Source organism: Natrix helvetica (genome assembly GCF_964273705.1).
Source record: "Natrix helvetica genome assembly, chromosome: 2".
Taxonomy (NCBI): Eukaryota; Metazoa; Chordata; class Lepidosauria; order Squamata; family Natricidae; genus Natrix; species Natrix helvetica.
In genome coordinates, this window is record NC_138552.1 from 31,896,034 (window position 1) to 31,913,277 (window position 17,244).

The 17,244-nt window shown below is 36.3% G+C and overlaps 2 protein-coding genes across 2 annotated transcripts in view; one reads left to right on the forward strand and one right to left on the reverse strand.

Annotated features, from left to right (window-relative positions):
* The window catches only part of PPWD1 (peptidylprolyl isomerase domain and WD repeat containing 1), a 356,454-nt gene that overhangs the window by 261,613 nt on the left and 77,597 nt on the right, over positions 1 to 17,244 (forward strand). The gene's annotated exons all lie outside the window — the stretch shown is intronic.
* ADAMTS6 (ADAM metallopeptidase with thrombospondin type 1 motif 6) overlaps positions 1 to 17,244 on the reverse strand; it is a 139,835-nt gene that overhangs the window by 91,959 nt on the left and 30,632 nt on the right. Inside the window, exons 2-5 of the mRNA XM_081940942.1 lie at positions 13,401 to 13,742; positions 12,089 to 12,456; positions 6,603 to 6,771; positions 3,971 to 4,188 (exon numbers count right to left, since the gene is read on the reverse strand). Coding sequence (XP_081797068.1) covers positions 3,971 to 4,188; positions 6,603 to 6,771; positions 12,089 to 12,456; positions 13,401 to 13,497 — 852 coding nt within the window. The 5' untranslated portion in view covers positions 13,498 to 13,742. The remainder of the gene's footprint in view (positions 1 to 3,970; positions 4,189 to 6,602; positions 6,772 to 12,088; positions 12,457 to 13,400; positions 13,743 to 17,244) is intronic.

The window sequence follows — 17,244 nt, forward strand, 5'->3', positions numbered from 1 at the left end:
CTCAGATGTGCACCCACCTGGACAGGCTGGCATCGGTGGTGATCTTCACCCATGGGGGTTCCCGGAATAATGATCCCTGCTGGAGAACCAGGGAATCCCACCATGATAGGGACTTCAGGACCTCTGAGGGAATGTGAATCGACTTGGTTGAGCAACTGGTGTTGTCTTTTTGGTATGGCAGCAGGAGCCAATGGAGAGGCATGCTGTGGAGTCTGGCCCATGGTATTATGGAAAAGGAAGACACCATCTTGCTGAGGAGCTGAGAGAGTACAATCAGCTGGGCCCGATGGTGTTCCCTGACCTGCCTAACTAGGCCCCTTAGACTGTTCTGACGCTTGTCGGACAGAAAGAGCTGCATTGACCCGTATCTATGACAGCTCATAGGTGGAGCAGTCGTTTTGTTGGTGTCAGATGGCTCTTCCTTGGGTTGATGGAGAATCCATGGTCCCTCAAAGTCTGGAGAGCCACCTCCAGATCCTGCGAGGCCTGGATTGGGGACCTGGACAACAGGAGGATGTAGTCTAGGTAACACAAAATCCTGATCAGGTAGGCCTTTAGATGAGCCGCGATTGCCGACAGGTGTCAACTTGTAAAGCATTGCCATGACTATTATCAGGTTGGCATTCGAGGGAGAATTCCATGCATACCTTCGGCCAGAGTTGGATCTTATATTTCTCCAACCTAGTTCGTGAATATGATTTATGACGCATGACAGAAGGGAGAAGATAGAGGGGTAAAGTTCAAACGCAATTAAGCGGAAGCAGTTTTGGCTCCGTAGGAGTACATGCCAGAATGTTGATCCTAATAAATGAATGGATTTATTTTGAACTTTGTCTCGAGGCTTGTAAATTAATTAGATCATCTTCTGAGAACTTCACAACAGGATCTTGGTAAACACCCTCGGGGCCGAGGAAAGACCAAAAGGGAGAGCCTGGTATTGGAAATTTCTCCCCCAATAGCAGAACTGCAGGAACTGCTGGTGGTCCAGGATAATGGGGACATGTAGGTAGGCCTCTGTATGATCCACTGGGGTCAGGTAATCATCCCTCCGGATGCTCTCCAAGATAGTCAAGAGAGAGTGCATCTTGAACCATCGGTAGACAATGTGACGGTCCAAGGCTTTCAGGTCCAGAATTGCTCTCCAATCCCTTGAGGCTTGGAGACGATGAACAGAAGGGAATAAAACCCTTGTCCCCATTGATCCTCTGGTACCGGTTGAATGGCCTGGATGTCCAGCAGGGGCTGGATGGCCTGGTCCACAAGGTGTCTCTTTCCTTGGTCCTGCAATATGGGGCAGAGAAGGAAAACTTCTAGGGAGAGGTCATGTTTTACTGTCTCCCTGACCCAGGCGTCCATTGTGACCTCCCACTGGTCAGCAAAGAAGGCCAATCGGCTGCCGATGGGAAGGTTGTCCTGGTAGTCATTTTTGACGACGGAAGGGCCAATTGGATCCAGATCCTCGATAGGAGTGCTGGGCTGGTAATGTTGCCCACCTCTGACTGACCTGTCCTGTTGTTGATTCTGTCTACCATAATATTGTCGTGCTGGATGGGGGTAACCATATCCCCCATCCAAGCCGTGAGAGGGTGGCTTACAATGGTAGGAGGAGGCCCTGGATTCTGGTTTATTGGGAAGGAAGGATCTTCCTCCTGTCTTTGGACTCTATCAACATGGGCTCCAAGAAAGCACCGAACAGCTTATCCCCGGCAATGGGGTGGAGACCAGGTGCCACTTGTGTTTGGTGTCTGCCTGCCATTGTCTAAGCCAAAGCATTCTCCTAGCAGAGATGGAGGAAACTATGGATTTCGATGCAAATCTGGCTGCGCTCAAAGAGGTGTCGGCAGAGAATTGCAGGGCTGCCTTAATTTTGTTAAAGTCTTGGTGTGCCCTGGAATCCGATGGAGGGATCCATTTTTGCAGTTGTTTTAACCATAGGAGGGCAGCACTATCAAAAAAAAGAAGAGACCGTCGAGGCCTTGACGGCTCAGGCAGCCGATTGATGGACTTTAACTAAGATGTGTTCCGACCTCTTATCCTCAGGTTTCAGCACTTCCTCAGGGATGCTGGGAACCAGGGAGGGCGAGGAGAGGGCCGCCACTGGGGCATCAATGGATGGAACCTCAAGACATTTAGTTAATTCAGGCCCCACATTAAAGAACCTCTTGCCTTGGGAGGTGGGGAAGGGACCTGACCTGAGAGAAGTCCACTGTCTCTGAACAATGTCCAGAAACAGTTTAGGGGTAGGAATTACCTCCTTCTGGACTACTGGTTTAGAAAACATTAGACCAGCTGAGGTCACTGGGGTGGAGGGACCTGCCTTAGCAGCCTGAGCGGATTCCAGCTCAGCTACCTTCTGTGCCTTCAGAAGGAGAGAGATAAACATGGAAGAGCGAAACAGGCCCCTCGTGGTGGGCTGGTCGGTCTTAGGATTTTCATCTGCAGATAGATCTGAATCCCTACCTGCCTCATCCTCCCCAGAGGAATCAGACAAACTGCTAGGGGATCTGGAGGGCTGCTTGTCTGCTGTGCTTGGTGTTGCAATGGATTGTCTGGATTCCTTATGTTAGTGCCGTCTGCTGCGGCCTGAAGATGAAGAAGCCTTTTGTTCATGGAGCTCTGCAGCGATGCCCTGTTTAATTGCCTCTGAGATGATGGAAGCCACATCAGGGGGCTGTTGAGCTAGGTAGGCAATGGGAGGTCCGGGCGATGGGGTAGTCCTGGTCTCCTGGACATCATCCTCTGCAACCTCTACTTCAGATTCCTCACTGTCAGGAGATAATTTCTCCAATGGGAGGAGGTCACGTCAGCCTCCTGGATGGGAGTGGGCTCATTTGGAGGGCTAATGGAGGCCTGTAACTGTTGTTCCGCTGCCCTCTTGGCTGCCTCCCTTTGGGCCTTTTCGAACTGCTTGTCCAGGGCCCTTTAGCGCCTAACCTCATCTTTCTGGGAGGTTTTGGACTTCCCCTTGGACTTTCCCCCCTTCTTTGCAGGTGGAGTATTCCTTTGTCTAGTAGACCTGACTCCAGATATGCCCTGTAGGGGATCTTCTGATAGGGGGGAAGAGTGGTCCATCCCTGCTTCTATATCCATCACGCTAACCCACACCTGATTTTGAGGCTTGCCAAAAGAGGAGGGGGTTGGTTGTGCTAGGCACTCCAGGGCCTGGTCTATGCTGGGGCCTGCTGGGGAAGTCTTGTCTTGCAGCTTAACAGTCCTGACTTTTAATCACTCTTCAAGGCCACCAGGGGAAGCGGGGAGATTGGAGGGAGACAAAGGGGCCCCCCACTCGCTCCACGAACTCAGCTAGACCTGAAAGTGATAACTTCGGAGCCCAATTGCTAATTCAAAATGGCAGCTGCCTTGTGGTGAATCCAAAATGGCAGCCGCCCTCTTTGCGCCTCCAACAAGGCTCTCACAGCCTTCCTGACTTGGCTGGGAGTGATCCCGGTCGTTCCCTGCCTTCTCCGCCGCCATGTGGTCCCCCTGGGGCAACTACACACTCACTGCGCTCTGGAGGCTTGATCTGGTGTCCTCTGATCACTCTGGAGCCGCGCTGCGCCATCCGGCGCCTCACAGTGGCTCCCCATGGCTGTAGAAGCCTCTGGGGATGAAATCAAGCAAAATAAGGTAAATTAGCCAAATCTGCAAAGAAAGAAACAATTTGAAGGTTGATTTGGAAAAATTAGCCAATTAAAGTGTAATAAATATAGGAGAAAGAGTTTCACATGTCTGCCCTTGGAAATTGGAAGTCACAAAGCTGGGTGTGGCTGCAGGAGAAGGCATGTCTTAAAGATGTCAGACTCAGTCCTATTGGATAGTGCACGAGTAATTACCCATGCATGGAGGCTGTCTCCACCAGCCATGGAAAAATAACACCTTTACTAGTATAGCCTTATATTTTTAATTTAATAACATTACAACCTGTAATGTTAAAATAAATTATGTGAATGTGTAGAGGGATAAAACTTACAATATTCATAACGCTCAAAATATAATGTTCAATATCTTTGCGCCCATGGTATCCCACCATCATTTTGTCTGCTACTACCAGCGTCTCCACAAAACGTTCAGTGCTTATTGATCTTTTCAATCGATGATGATTGTTCAAAGTCTGATTAACTGGTAGAAGAGTTGGAAAAGCAACAGTATTGTTCAAACACCAAGGTTTATCTCTTCCTGTGAGTTCTTCTAGAAATCAAAATAATTAGTGACATGACTGACTGCTCTTTTAATATATATTTATATATTATATATCATGAATACAGATAGGTGTTTTTAAATTATTTGTTCCAATTTCTTAAACAAGAAATTTAGTACAGAAAAAAATAAAAAATTAAACCATAACATAAATTACACAAATTAGAAATTTAAAAATTTAAAAATACTAAATAACCTGATTTGGTATAAAACAGTAAATATAAATGGTGATGGTTAGAATGTTATCGCTACCCGCAGTCAGGAGTTCAATCCTGACTGACTCAAGGTTGACTCAGCCTTCCATCCTCCCAAGGTTTGTAAAATGAGGACCCAGATAGTTAGGGGTGATATACTGACATTTGTAAACTGCTCAGGGAGACCTTTTCAGACCAGCAAACCAGTATATCCAAATATTGGATACTTGTGTTGGGCTCAAATTTTGAATCCTTCCTATGTTTTGGGAATCTTTCTCAAAACATGTTGCAAATCGATTCTTACCTTAACTTGCAAATCTAAATTGATCATATTAATCTATTGGTTATATGTAAATTATTCTATTATTAAATCAAATCTGCTTTTACAATATAATGTTGCTTTGATTTATGCCAAACATAAAAATACAAATATTAGTTTGAAAAATAACAATCTGTATTTACATAGAGTATAAAAAACAGTATTTACAAGGTTTGCACACACACATATACAGTATATCTGCATATGTACTGTTTAGATATACAGACATTGTTTACTATATGTATCACAGGATTTGTTCAACTATCAGCACGTTAATTACTCTAACAGGATATAGGTACTATAAACATTTCTATTAAGGAAAATGCTTTAGAACATGGGTGTCAAACTCGCCACATAACATTGCCATAATGTGACGTTTCACAATGGTTTTTCCCTTCTCAGAGCTGGGCTAGATGTGGCCTGTACATGATGCATCTGGTCCATGGGCTGCCAGTTTGACACACTTGCTTTAGAAGCTATAAATAGTTTGTACCTTTTCCAAAACATTTGCTGCATTTCTTTAAAATTAAACAAATTGATTCTATATTTATTTATTTATTTATTTATTTATTTATTTATTTATTTATTTATTTATTTATTTATTTATTTATTTATTTATTTATTAAATTTATATGCTGCCCATCTCATTGTCATGGCAACTCTGAGTGGCTTACAATATAATAAAAAGGTGAAAAAGTATTTTAAAATACCTAAAATTAAGAGGATTAAATAAAAAACTAAAAACAAAGAGGATGGGCAGCATAGAAGTGGGAATCTTCTCTCTACCCCATCAGCTAGCACACATAGTACACCCCTATCAGGGCCCCAGGCCCACCAGCAGAATCAGACTTTAAGGCTCTTCCAGAAGCCATAATGTGAGAACCTCACCTCTAGTGAGAGAATATTCCAAAGGGTAAGGGCCAGCAAAAAAGATTCTTCTTCTCAAACTCTCCAACTGAATTTTTTTGGCAGATGGAATCCAAAGTAAGTCTTTTCACTGGAGTGAGTGGGATGAGTTAATCCCATTGAGATGAGATGGTTCCAGAGATACCCTGGACCCATGGTTTTAAAGGTAAGGACCAACATCTTGAATTGAAACTGGAAGCAAACTGATAACCAGTGCAGATCACACAGCAGTGGTGTTACATATGGCACCCCAGGGATTTCCAGAACTAACAAAGCCCCTATGTTCTGTAACAGTTGTAGCTTTAGAATACTCTTCAAGGGTAGGCCCATGTAGAGCATATTTCAATAATCCAATCAAGAGGACTAGGAAATAAGTGACTGTGTGCTGGGCCTCACGATCCAGGATTCCATCAATATTTAGCAGCATGTAAGAACATAAACATATTTTATCAGGGTTTTTTCCTCAGAAGCACATAAAGGAATTAATAAATGTATAGAAACAAGATTAGTAAAATTAAATCCTCTCAAAGCCAAGACTTGCAATATGTACATTTAAATATCATAATAAAAGAATCAAAATCAATTAAAAATTAATAAAATAAATAAAGCCATAGAGAAAACTATAATCTTCATCTTAAACTGGAAAACCTATTTCTGTGGGGATCCTAATCTGGTTCTGATAAGAATGGCTTTGATTGAGAAACTTGCAAATAGATTTACAGTTTGAACTGATAAGGAATTTCCTATTGATAACTGCATAGAACTTCCTATTTGATAATAATTTAGCACTTTAATAGAAGCTGAACAGATAGGAGTATTTTAGATTTTTGCTCTCAGAGTCCATGATATTGTTGAAAAAAGTAGTACTACAAAACAAATAATAACACAATACACAATTATATTTTTCTTAGAATGAAAAATTAAAATAGCTAGGTATTTTTTCATAATTGGTAATGAAATTATTACTGGAATTCTGACCTATTTACCTGAAATATCACAATGGGTATGATCATAGAAGAACTGATGATACAGTGAAGATTTTTTATAAATTACATGTGGATGGCCAACTTCAAAATGAAAATTATCAGACTGTTCACTTGTGTTCCTTAGGGGTTCAATAAAATATTCTTCATCTTCTGTAGCAATTATACCATGCTTAAGGAAAAAAGAAAAGAAGTATCTAAACGTTATCTAAAATATATAAAACATTTATTTTAATATACATAATTTAGTCTCCCAGTTAAGTTAAACATTTTAATTTCAATAACATTTCAATATGAAAGCAAGCTTATAGAACACTATTAAGAAGTGCAAAACTATGCATGCATAATTAACATTCAATTTGAAGATTCATACGTATCGCCCATAGACATATAGATTTTCCTATAGAAAGAGTTGTGCATTTCCACAAGTTTAGACATCCAATTTTATATAATACACAGTTTTCAATGTGGTACAGACATGGCAAAAATTTAAATATGAACTGTGAAAACAGCAAAAAATCACTGTCATCCTTAATAATTAGATCCAGAGAAAATATCAACAAACATGCAAATATTATAGTGGCAAATACTAGAGATCATTCCCTTTAATATACCATAAAAGAGTAAGTCTCGAAGTTGAACTCAAGTCTAAATGACTTAATGTATGCATGCAATAGAAGTGTTTTGCCATTATCTTCTTCCAAGATGTTTTCCAGCTTCTCATACTAGCCTATATTTTAGTATTGCCTCATCCAAATACAAACCAGGCTTGACCATGTTTACCTTCCAAACTCAGATAATGCCAGTCAGAGACCATCATATATTAAAATCATTATATATAATGCTAAAATAGCTACAATTATAATATATTCATTGATACTGTTAATATTTGAATTGCAAAAGTATTCAAAGCAATGTATTAAAGAAAAATGTAGTTTTGATCTAATACTGTCTAATCAACAACCACCAAAATTAGTCATATTATTTACATTGCTTATAGAAGCTGTTTAAATTCCAACCACCACTGCTGCACAAACCAGCACATCATCAAAACATAGATGTAATCCTCAATTTCTACAATAAACTGATAATTAATTTGTGTTCAGTTTCGATTGTTACTGTTTGAGTGTTATAACACAATTCATTGATAAACACAGAACATAAAAGTATCAGGAAAATCATGAGGATCATGACTTCAATCCAGGCTTTTAATGTAGAAATGAAAAGTAGAAAATATTTTGGCTTGTTCAAGAATATATTTCAATGGTCTTCTGTTTCAATTAAGCCATAGGACTAACAAGTGCAGAAAACATTAAGAATTACTGCACCAAAAAAAAAAAAAAACCCTCCCTGAAAGAAAGACATATGAATACTATATTAAAACCCATCACTAGATTAAAATTGTATTTTCTTTCTTTAAAAGCATAAAAACATTACAAAATAAGATAAGTACTTATGAATTTGTCAAAGGAAAATACTGAAATAATGGAAAACTATGGGTATATGACAGTTTAGGCAAACAATCCTAGTTGTTTCTTTTGAGAATAATTTATATTTTATGCTGAATAATTTAGTCATCTGAATTTTTAACCAATTTTAACTTTAAAAATATAATAAGCTTGTATTCTGCTGTTCATTTTAGCTCTTTTGTTAATTTCTTTTTTACTTGATGTCCCAATCCTGTTCTGCAAGCTGCCTCAAGTTATGGCAAAGAAATTGATAAATGAAACAAATAAAAACCTTTAATGACCGCTTCCCAGTCCCATTTGTGGATGCTAAATGAGGACTATTTGTATAATAATTCACAAGGCAGCCCTCTGAAAATTGCCTCTTTCTCTCAGCACTACAACTTTCATCAATTCATGAGAGAGGGAGAAGGGGTCCCCTAAAATGAAGATTTTCCTATGCCCCTGATAAGTCCTGTTTATTTAAAGAGAAATTCCTCTTTTTTTTCTCTCCTTAAGCCTTTTCCAATTCAGAGAGAGGATGATTAACATTTGTTGAAGGAAAAAGTTACCACTAAATTAGCACTCTTTAATTGAATATGTTTATGCATTAAGATATGGGGTTTTAAAATAAATTCATCCAATCTATTCACATAGATAGAAAAATAAATCCTATCTAGACAGACCTTTATTTATTCTATTAGGATAATTAATTGAGTACTGACAGCTAAAGCTAGTACAGAACAGCTGCCCTGTACAAGAGCCACACAACTAAGCACACTGAGACCTGTTCTGGATAAAAATTCATCATGAAGTACAGTTTATAGGTTAAGTGTGAAATCATTGTAATAAATCTGTTTTGCCTCACAGAAATCTCAGGAAGCAAGTGAGATCATTTATATTGTGCCAAAATCAGGGAAGATAATGAGGTCTGAAGAGAAATTAGCCTCGTTTTCTTAAAAGTAAGAGGATGTAGAAAACCCAAATATCGTACACTAAAATATGACTGAGAAGATTGTATGATGTTTTAAGTCTATGTTTCTCAACTTTAAAAATTTTATGATGTCTGGGCCTCAACTGCTGGCGTTCCTCCAGTCAGCAAATTTACTGGGGGAATTCTGGGAATTGGAAGTCCACACATCTTAAAAACTGTTGAGAAACATCATTAAATGACAGCATGTTCCAGTAATGTTAATGGGATCCAAGAATGACTATTTAGTGAATGACAGGTTTGTCCTAAAACCAGTCCTGCCCCTCAAAATGGCCGCACAGTATGACTGCCCACAAAAAGGCCACATATATTTTACATTCACCTTTTTTAAAAAATAAGGAAAGCTATTGTTTATTTATTTATTTTACTCCCCCCTCCCCCTTTATTATTTTTACAAACAGCTCAAGGTGGCAAATATATCCAATACACCTTCTTCCTCTTTATTTTCCCCACAACAACCCTGTGAGGGGGTTGGGCTGAGAGAAAATGACTGGCCCAAAGTCACCCAGTTGATTTTCATGATAAAGGCAGAACTAGAACCCCAGAATTTCCTAGTTTCTAGGCTGGAGTTTTAATCACTAGACCAAAACATTTCACTGTTTAAAAAACATCAGATTATCTATTCCTCTTTTATTTAACTTCTTGACTGGAATTATAGCATTGAGCTATAATTCTAGAATTCCCAGTCCTCTTCCTTTTTTCTCCTCACGTAAAATGATTCAAAATCCATAAATACATAGTGTACCGCTTGACTGGTATTGTTTGTTATTAAAATAGAAAAAAAATAATTCTTTATTAATCTTGCCAGTGTATTGTATATTCCATTCTTATTTCATGGCCTTTAGGAAGGTTCTTTAGGCTAGTGGAATTGTTCCTTTGAGAAATAATTCAAGAGAAACTTAACAAAGCTGCAGCTATGCTCATCAGTGTTGCAAAATAATAAGGGTCAATAGAGAGAAACCTAATTCTAATATTTTGAAATCATAATGAATTCTATTTGTAGAAAATTTATGAAAGTTTAAGAGACCTATATGCAAACCAGTCATGATTGTCTCACATTATGGATGATACGTAGATTTGCTACAGTAATAAGCACTGTGTCATTCTCCAAACATGGTGCTCTTTTACCATTTTCTAACCAAGTGCTTTACAGTTATTTTTAGGTTTGAATTATAGTACAACTGTACAAGTCTATTTCCATATAAGACTCACTCCTGAAATAACACAGAATTGTGACAGCAAATTATCACTTACAAAAAATACAGCTTATCCTTGGATTATCCCTTTGGCTGTGATTTATTACCACTAATACTGAAAAAACAGTTATTTTCCTTCCCAGTTTTTATGTTTGTAGCCAAAGAGTTGTGCCAACAGATTTGCTAGTATTAGGAAATTGCATTGTGGAGTTCATAGAGGAGCTTATACTATTTTCTCCATAAAAAGATTTCTGTCCAATAAAAACATCTGTAAATTATACAGATGTTGCCAATGTGATACAGGCATTTCAGATGTTTTCATGGAACATCTGGCCACATCAGCAGGAAGCCAGAGTTGATCCATATAGGAAAGACCTTTTGAAAACAGTGAAAGTAATGTAATCATGAGTAATCATGAGTATACCACACCAGGAATGTATGAAAATTGTATCTAAATTCTTACTGCAGGCAAACTAGCTACAGTGGATGTTTTATTTCTACAACGTTTTGAATTGCTGGGGAATCCTAAGGGAGTCCCTAAACAAATTAAATGAAAGGAGTAATAGCATAGAAATTGAAATGTATGTACATGCATGCATGCATACATACATACATATATATATATATATACTATCTATATGAACTGTTTTGAATTTTCAATATTTCCATATAAATATGACCTAAAATATGATCTATACTCAATACATTCTAAAACTAGATAAAGAGAACCCAGTTAAACAAATAAGTTGAAAGTATTATGTTGGTTCATTTATTTACTTATAAAAGTCTGGTCAATCATTCATTCAATACATATTCATTCAATAGTCATTCATTCCTGATTCTATCTCTTCTTGTTTACAATGGACACTCCTTCAATAGCCCATTCCCAGTGCATTCAACTTACTTTTCTGTCTCCCATTAATAACCATTCTTAATTTACATAGACATTTTGTTATTTTTGACAAATATTCATTGATTGCAACCATGTACTGCCCCACTGTTTTTCTACCAGCATTTAGAATTGTAACCTTCCTCAAAAGGGAATAGCATGTGGGTATTAAGTTTATTTCTAGATACATTGATACATCTACTTACTCTAGGTTTTTTTTTTTTTTGGGCATTTGCATATAATTTGCAAGTGTTCACTCCAAAAATCTATCAAACCTAGTTTTTGGTCTTTGAAACATTCATTTTAATTTCCATGAACTTCATCATATAACCTTTCTAAAATTTGCTATCAGGTACTCAGCCAACCTGCATTCAAAAAAAATTACATTCTGAATCTACGAACCACTGTTTATCACAAGTATTATTTATATAGTTATTTGTAAATATGTTAAACAACCAACAGGACATCATATATCACTAATTTACTCCCTGTTCAATATTGAATGTAAGCATTCATTTATTTTCACACATGCTTTACTTCCCTCTTATACAATTCTTACTATATTCTGCAACCAAACGTTTAAAAAATAATTTATTATTGCATGAGATTAAACAAATAATTTAAAGTAATCACAAAAATGTAAGAAAAAAAAGCAATAGGTTGCATTATTTTGCCCACCTGATTCAACAGAATTCATAGGACTATTGTTCACAACAGAAATAATAATCATAAAGTTTCATACAAGTATCAGTGGGGGACAGATAAAATATGGAGGGGGGGAATAACATTAGATAAAATAATCACTTTACTTGCTAATGCTTCACTAAAATTTTAAACTGATACAAATATTCTTAACTTTTTTCAGTACCACAATGATGTTAAAATATAGTATGAGACTGGACACAGAGTCTTTTTTTCTGCAAAATTAAACAAATCAGAATATTGACAAGTACATAATCTGCACTTACCAGACCATTGCAGTTGCTTATAGCTACTTTAGATGTACCATGCTGGCCACGTAAATATCCTGTATAGTGACAGTTGTCTAAAAAATCATGCTTCCATTGAGGTCCATCTTTACCCCAATATTCTACTGTGAAGTGTTTGGAGATCAAATCTGTGTTGAGACTCAGGTTTAAATGAAAGTGCTTGCCATAGGCAGAAAGTTTAAAAAATAATTTAGAAACTGCCAGTTCTTGCTCATAAAACTCAGTACTCCTCTTCTTTCTTCCACTGGGTTTAGTATTTTTCACAGTAAAACTGAGGAAGGCTCCATTATGGTCAACCCTTATTGGGATTGTTAGTTGATAGTGTTCAAGATAAGATAGGAATTCCTCTTTCAAATCACATGGTAAACCAATCCAAGAAACAGACATAAAAAAGAAAAAAATATAAAAGGATATCAAAAGGAATAATACAACATTATTTACATGTTATGATATCCAAGCAACTTCAGTTTAAGAATGAACATTTCTTTATGAAAATATTACCTAGTATTAATTTTAAAAAATAGGTTTATCTATTGTATTTTTCTGCTAAAATTTACATATTTTTGCCTATAAAAATAATTTGCATGAAAATAATTTTGTAAATAAAGGCTAATCCAATATAAAAAATTCCCATTGATTTCAAACAATTAGAAATATAAATAATGTCCCCATTTAATCCCTTATTTTAGCCATTAAAATAAAGCATAAAATTGTATATTATCTTTGTGTAATTCTCTATGTCATAAAGGATTCCCAAATGAACTGCAGTAGAAGAATTAGATATTTGCAGGTTTTCATATGATCTATACCTCTATTCAGGTTAACTAGGGAGTCAACATACAAACAAGCTTACTTTAATGTCTTATAATGCAGATAGGATCTTTAATGATCCTATTGCTGTAGGATCCTTAGAGCTGTAAACTAATCACACTTCAATAAGCAAACCAAAAGCAAATGTTATAAGGCACGTTTTAGATTATAATATTACTTCAAGTTACTTAGGCAATAATTGAATACTGAGGATTTATTATTACATAACAAACTAAAATATTGACTTTTTTTTCCTAACTAAAAGTTTTAAATGTTATTTTGATGCCCTGAGAGAAAATAACTAAAATCACAATTCATTTAAATTTTCTCTCACAATTAATATATCAATGTTTTTTTAAAAGTGATTTGTACATATAAACATTCAGAAGTAAATAGGGGCATACTTTAAAAAAGCAATTTAGAACTGCAACCAAATTAAATATGGGTCAAAAGACATTAGCTTAAAACGTTTGATCCCTACCTTGAGAACTATATGAAAGCCTGTTGTCACCATGATATTCTGATAATACCATAATAAAGCACAAAATCCAGGTCAACGTCTTCCAAAAAATTTCCATAATTTAGAAGATGTAGGCTACCTATGTGCTATAGCTTTAACTCCACTCCAGAACTGCACCATAACCAGAAAATATTATATTTCTTCTGCTACTTCTTGTTCCACTTCTTGATAGATATTTTGAAATAACATAGTTTTTTTCCTATATTTGCAGGCATTTTCAGTCAAAAAGGAAATATAAAAATTATTCCTTCATATTGCTGTGAGGCATTAAAATGAATAGTCAACAAATGTCCATTTCTTTACCTGAAAAGCACAAACAACATTGAAAATCATTATCACACACTATCCTAATTACTGCATTATCAATATTCTTGTTAATTGTAATAGGTCTGCAGCATTCTTTTCAGCTGAATTTTGTTTGTGTTCATTATAATAGTTGAATTCAATTATAACATTTCAAATTCTTCAGAGTTACAACCAAAAAGACCCTGACTAATTAGGTATTTCCAGAAAATATGTTCAAATCTGTTTATAACTGTGTGCCAATCAATCTGGAGTTGTTAAAATTGTAAGGTTTAGTATGATGTCTCCTATATCTTAATAGCAATAGCATTTAGACTTATATACCACTTCACACTGCTTTTGCAGCCCTCTCTAAGCGGTTTACAAAGTCAGCATATTGCCCCCAACAATCTGTGTCCTCATTTTACCCATCTCCGAAGGATGGAAGGCTGAGTCAACCTTGAGCCTCGTGAGATTCAATCTGCCAAATTGCAGGCAGCCGGCAGTCAGCAGAAGTATCCTGCAGTACTGCATCCTAACCACTGTGCCACCGCAGCTCTTTAAGTTTAGTTCCTGCTGTTTGATGACATTGAAAAGGAATTCTATGCCATCAAATTTCCAGTATAGTTATTAACCATATTTCCTATGGAAGGTGTAAATCAACATAAGATGTCAATTCAATTCTTGTTCTTAGATATTAGATTTGTTATAACAGCTTTGGGAGAGTCAAAAGAATCTTTCATTTCCAAATAGTATTTAAAAGCATTGGAATTTTCCCTACATGAAAACAGAAGAGGAAGAGTTTGAAAACTTCCACAATGAAGGGAAATTTCATTCAGATTCAGATTCATACTGTAATTTATTATCTATATTAACTACATTTTTCCGATAAGATTACCTTCATCTGTTCAGAAAAAATCACCCTTCTTCCTCACAGAGGGACTCTGGGTAGTCAGAATACAGACAAAATCAAACCATAAAAACAGTATATAAAATTTAAAATAAGGTAATTATGAGTTAAAAATCAGTGTAAAATTAATTAAAATGTGGGGACAGAGCTTTTTGGGCATTAGCCTGCCCCATGACTGTATACTCTGTCTGAGTCTCAAGCAAGGCTGCAGAGACATGTTTTCACACCTTTCCAGAAGCTGAGCAAAGACCCTTCTAGCTATGGCTGCTACCAGCTGCCACCATGAAGGATGTTTTGAATGTTTACATTTCTCTCTAAGTATTCATATATATTTACCTAAGTATTCATATATAGTAAACTCTCGGCTTAAGAGGTGTATAGGCCTATTAAACTCAAAATGTATTACATGACAAATGGAACTGTACACATATGCAACACCATTTTTCACAAGCATAATAGATTTTGTTCTTTACAAAGTCCATTAAACCAAACTCTGATAAACCCTTCTAATTGCTTTTGGGAAAGGGTGAGCATGGCTCCTCGCTGGAGAGGAAAAGGCCTTTTTAATAGTTCACCCTTACATTGGGAGTACGTTAATGCAGATTTGGATGAAGTTCAGCAGAATGTGAGCTGCCTGCAATTATTCTGCCTACATTCCCTAGACTTTTCAGGGTTCCAGATATACAGTCAGGTATATTTTACAATTGACATACAGTTTCAACAAAGATAACAGATTCCTCCCAAAAGATACATTTTAAGTAATCTTAGTCCAGTCTAGAATAATACTGCACATTGTTTGCCTGGAAAAACATCTATATCCAGAAGAGTCCAGGCTGGAAGTCTAATGAACAACTGAAGAAATCATTGGCTTGGCATGGCTTGGCTTGGCTTGGCAGGCCAAGTCAGGCCAGAACTCAACAAATCATTCCAGGAAATATTTCAAAGAACTGAGTAGGCTTTAAGAAAAAATACACTTATGTATCTTATGTCCATGACAAGCATGTCTTGAATACAAGAAGTGGATGGACATGGATAATAGAATGTTAGACCTCATTCTACAAATATCATATGTATCCTTTATTCATTAGATCAAGGCTGTCAACCTCCCGGCCCATGGGCCAGATGTGTTACATGCTGGCCACACCCACACCCACTTTAATAAAGGGGAAAAAGTCCTGATACGTTACATGACGCCACCATGACAATGTGAGTTTTACACCTCTGCATTAGATTTATTTGTCAACATTTCTTTAGGTGCTTAAGGAAGCATAGCATTTGCTTCCATTAATATTTTCACCCTAAAAGCAATCTTGAGGGTTGAGCTATAAATGCAGGATTGCTGATGATCCCCCAGGGATCTTGTATGGGTGAGACTGGACTTAAACTTGGATTTTCTTGGTCACAATCAAATAACCGAATCACTGTATTGTATTATTTCTCATCTTAAAAGTAATGACTGTACTGAAAAACCATCCTACCTTGTCTCCAGCCTTGATAAATTGTATTTTATATTCTTTACATATATTCCATATTTCCATTTAGAGTATACTTAAATTTCAAATGGTTTCACCAATGGAGAGCAGCACTTTCTGATCTTAAAAGTATTTAATGCTGTTATACAAGCACTGTTTTGCATATTTTATTCACTCAAAATGTATGTTGACATTTAGGAAGAGAAAAAAAGTCATTAATCTATTTCAAATTATATAGCCACAAATATTATCAAGATTAATACAGATAAAATTTGTATACTTGCAGCGTCAAGTACATATTTAACATGTTTAAGGAGTTGGCTTCGTTATAAATTGTTGGCCTTTTTATAGCAAAAAAAATGCTGTAAAACAAAAATTGCAAAAAAAATATTGCAAATTTGTTTTGTTTCTTTTAAAATGCTGGTTTCCAAGTATTTTATGCTAATATACAACAGCTGTTTAAGACTTGAGAATGTGCAGCTACTTGTAGTCAAAACAAAACAAGGAAAATGTTAAATTAATATTTTAACAGAAACTCATGGTTTCAAATCAGACAATGTCAGAAACAATATATTTATCCTGGAGCAGTCTGTCCTTGTGTACAGGATGTTTTGAATTATAAACAATTCTCCAGCTTTTTAAACTCCTAAGCATGTCTCTTCACAAATCAATCTATCTATCTATCTATCCTTCCTTCCTTCCTTCCTTCCTTCCTTCCTTCCTTCCTTCCTTCCTTCCCCTCCCTTTCTGCCCAGAGATTATCTTACATATCCTTACTATGAATATGTTTTATGGAGAAATGTTACACACTTTTTAATGAATGTTTTTAAGTTGGGGCAATCCCTACTCTAACAGAACTATTTGACTCCTTCCTCTTTCTGTCATTGCTTAAAACATTCTTATTCTGGCAAGCATTTTGTTTGCTAACTAAATTTCAAAATCGATTTGAGAGGACTTTTTAAAATTTTAGTTATATTTTAAGCTTAATTTTAATTTAAAAAAACACAAAAACTAAGATAAAAAGTAGATAAAATGTTAAAACATTTTGTATGTGCAACCAATTTTGAAATATAATTAAGGAAAAAACCAATATATTTAATTAATTTTCCCCTCACGGCATGTTACAGAGAGCACTGTAGAG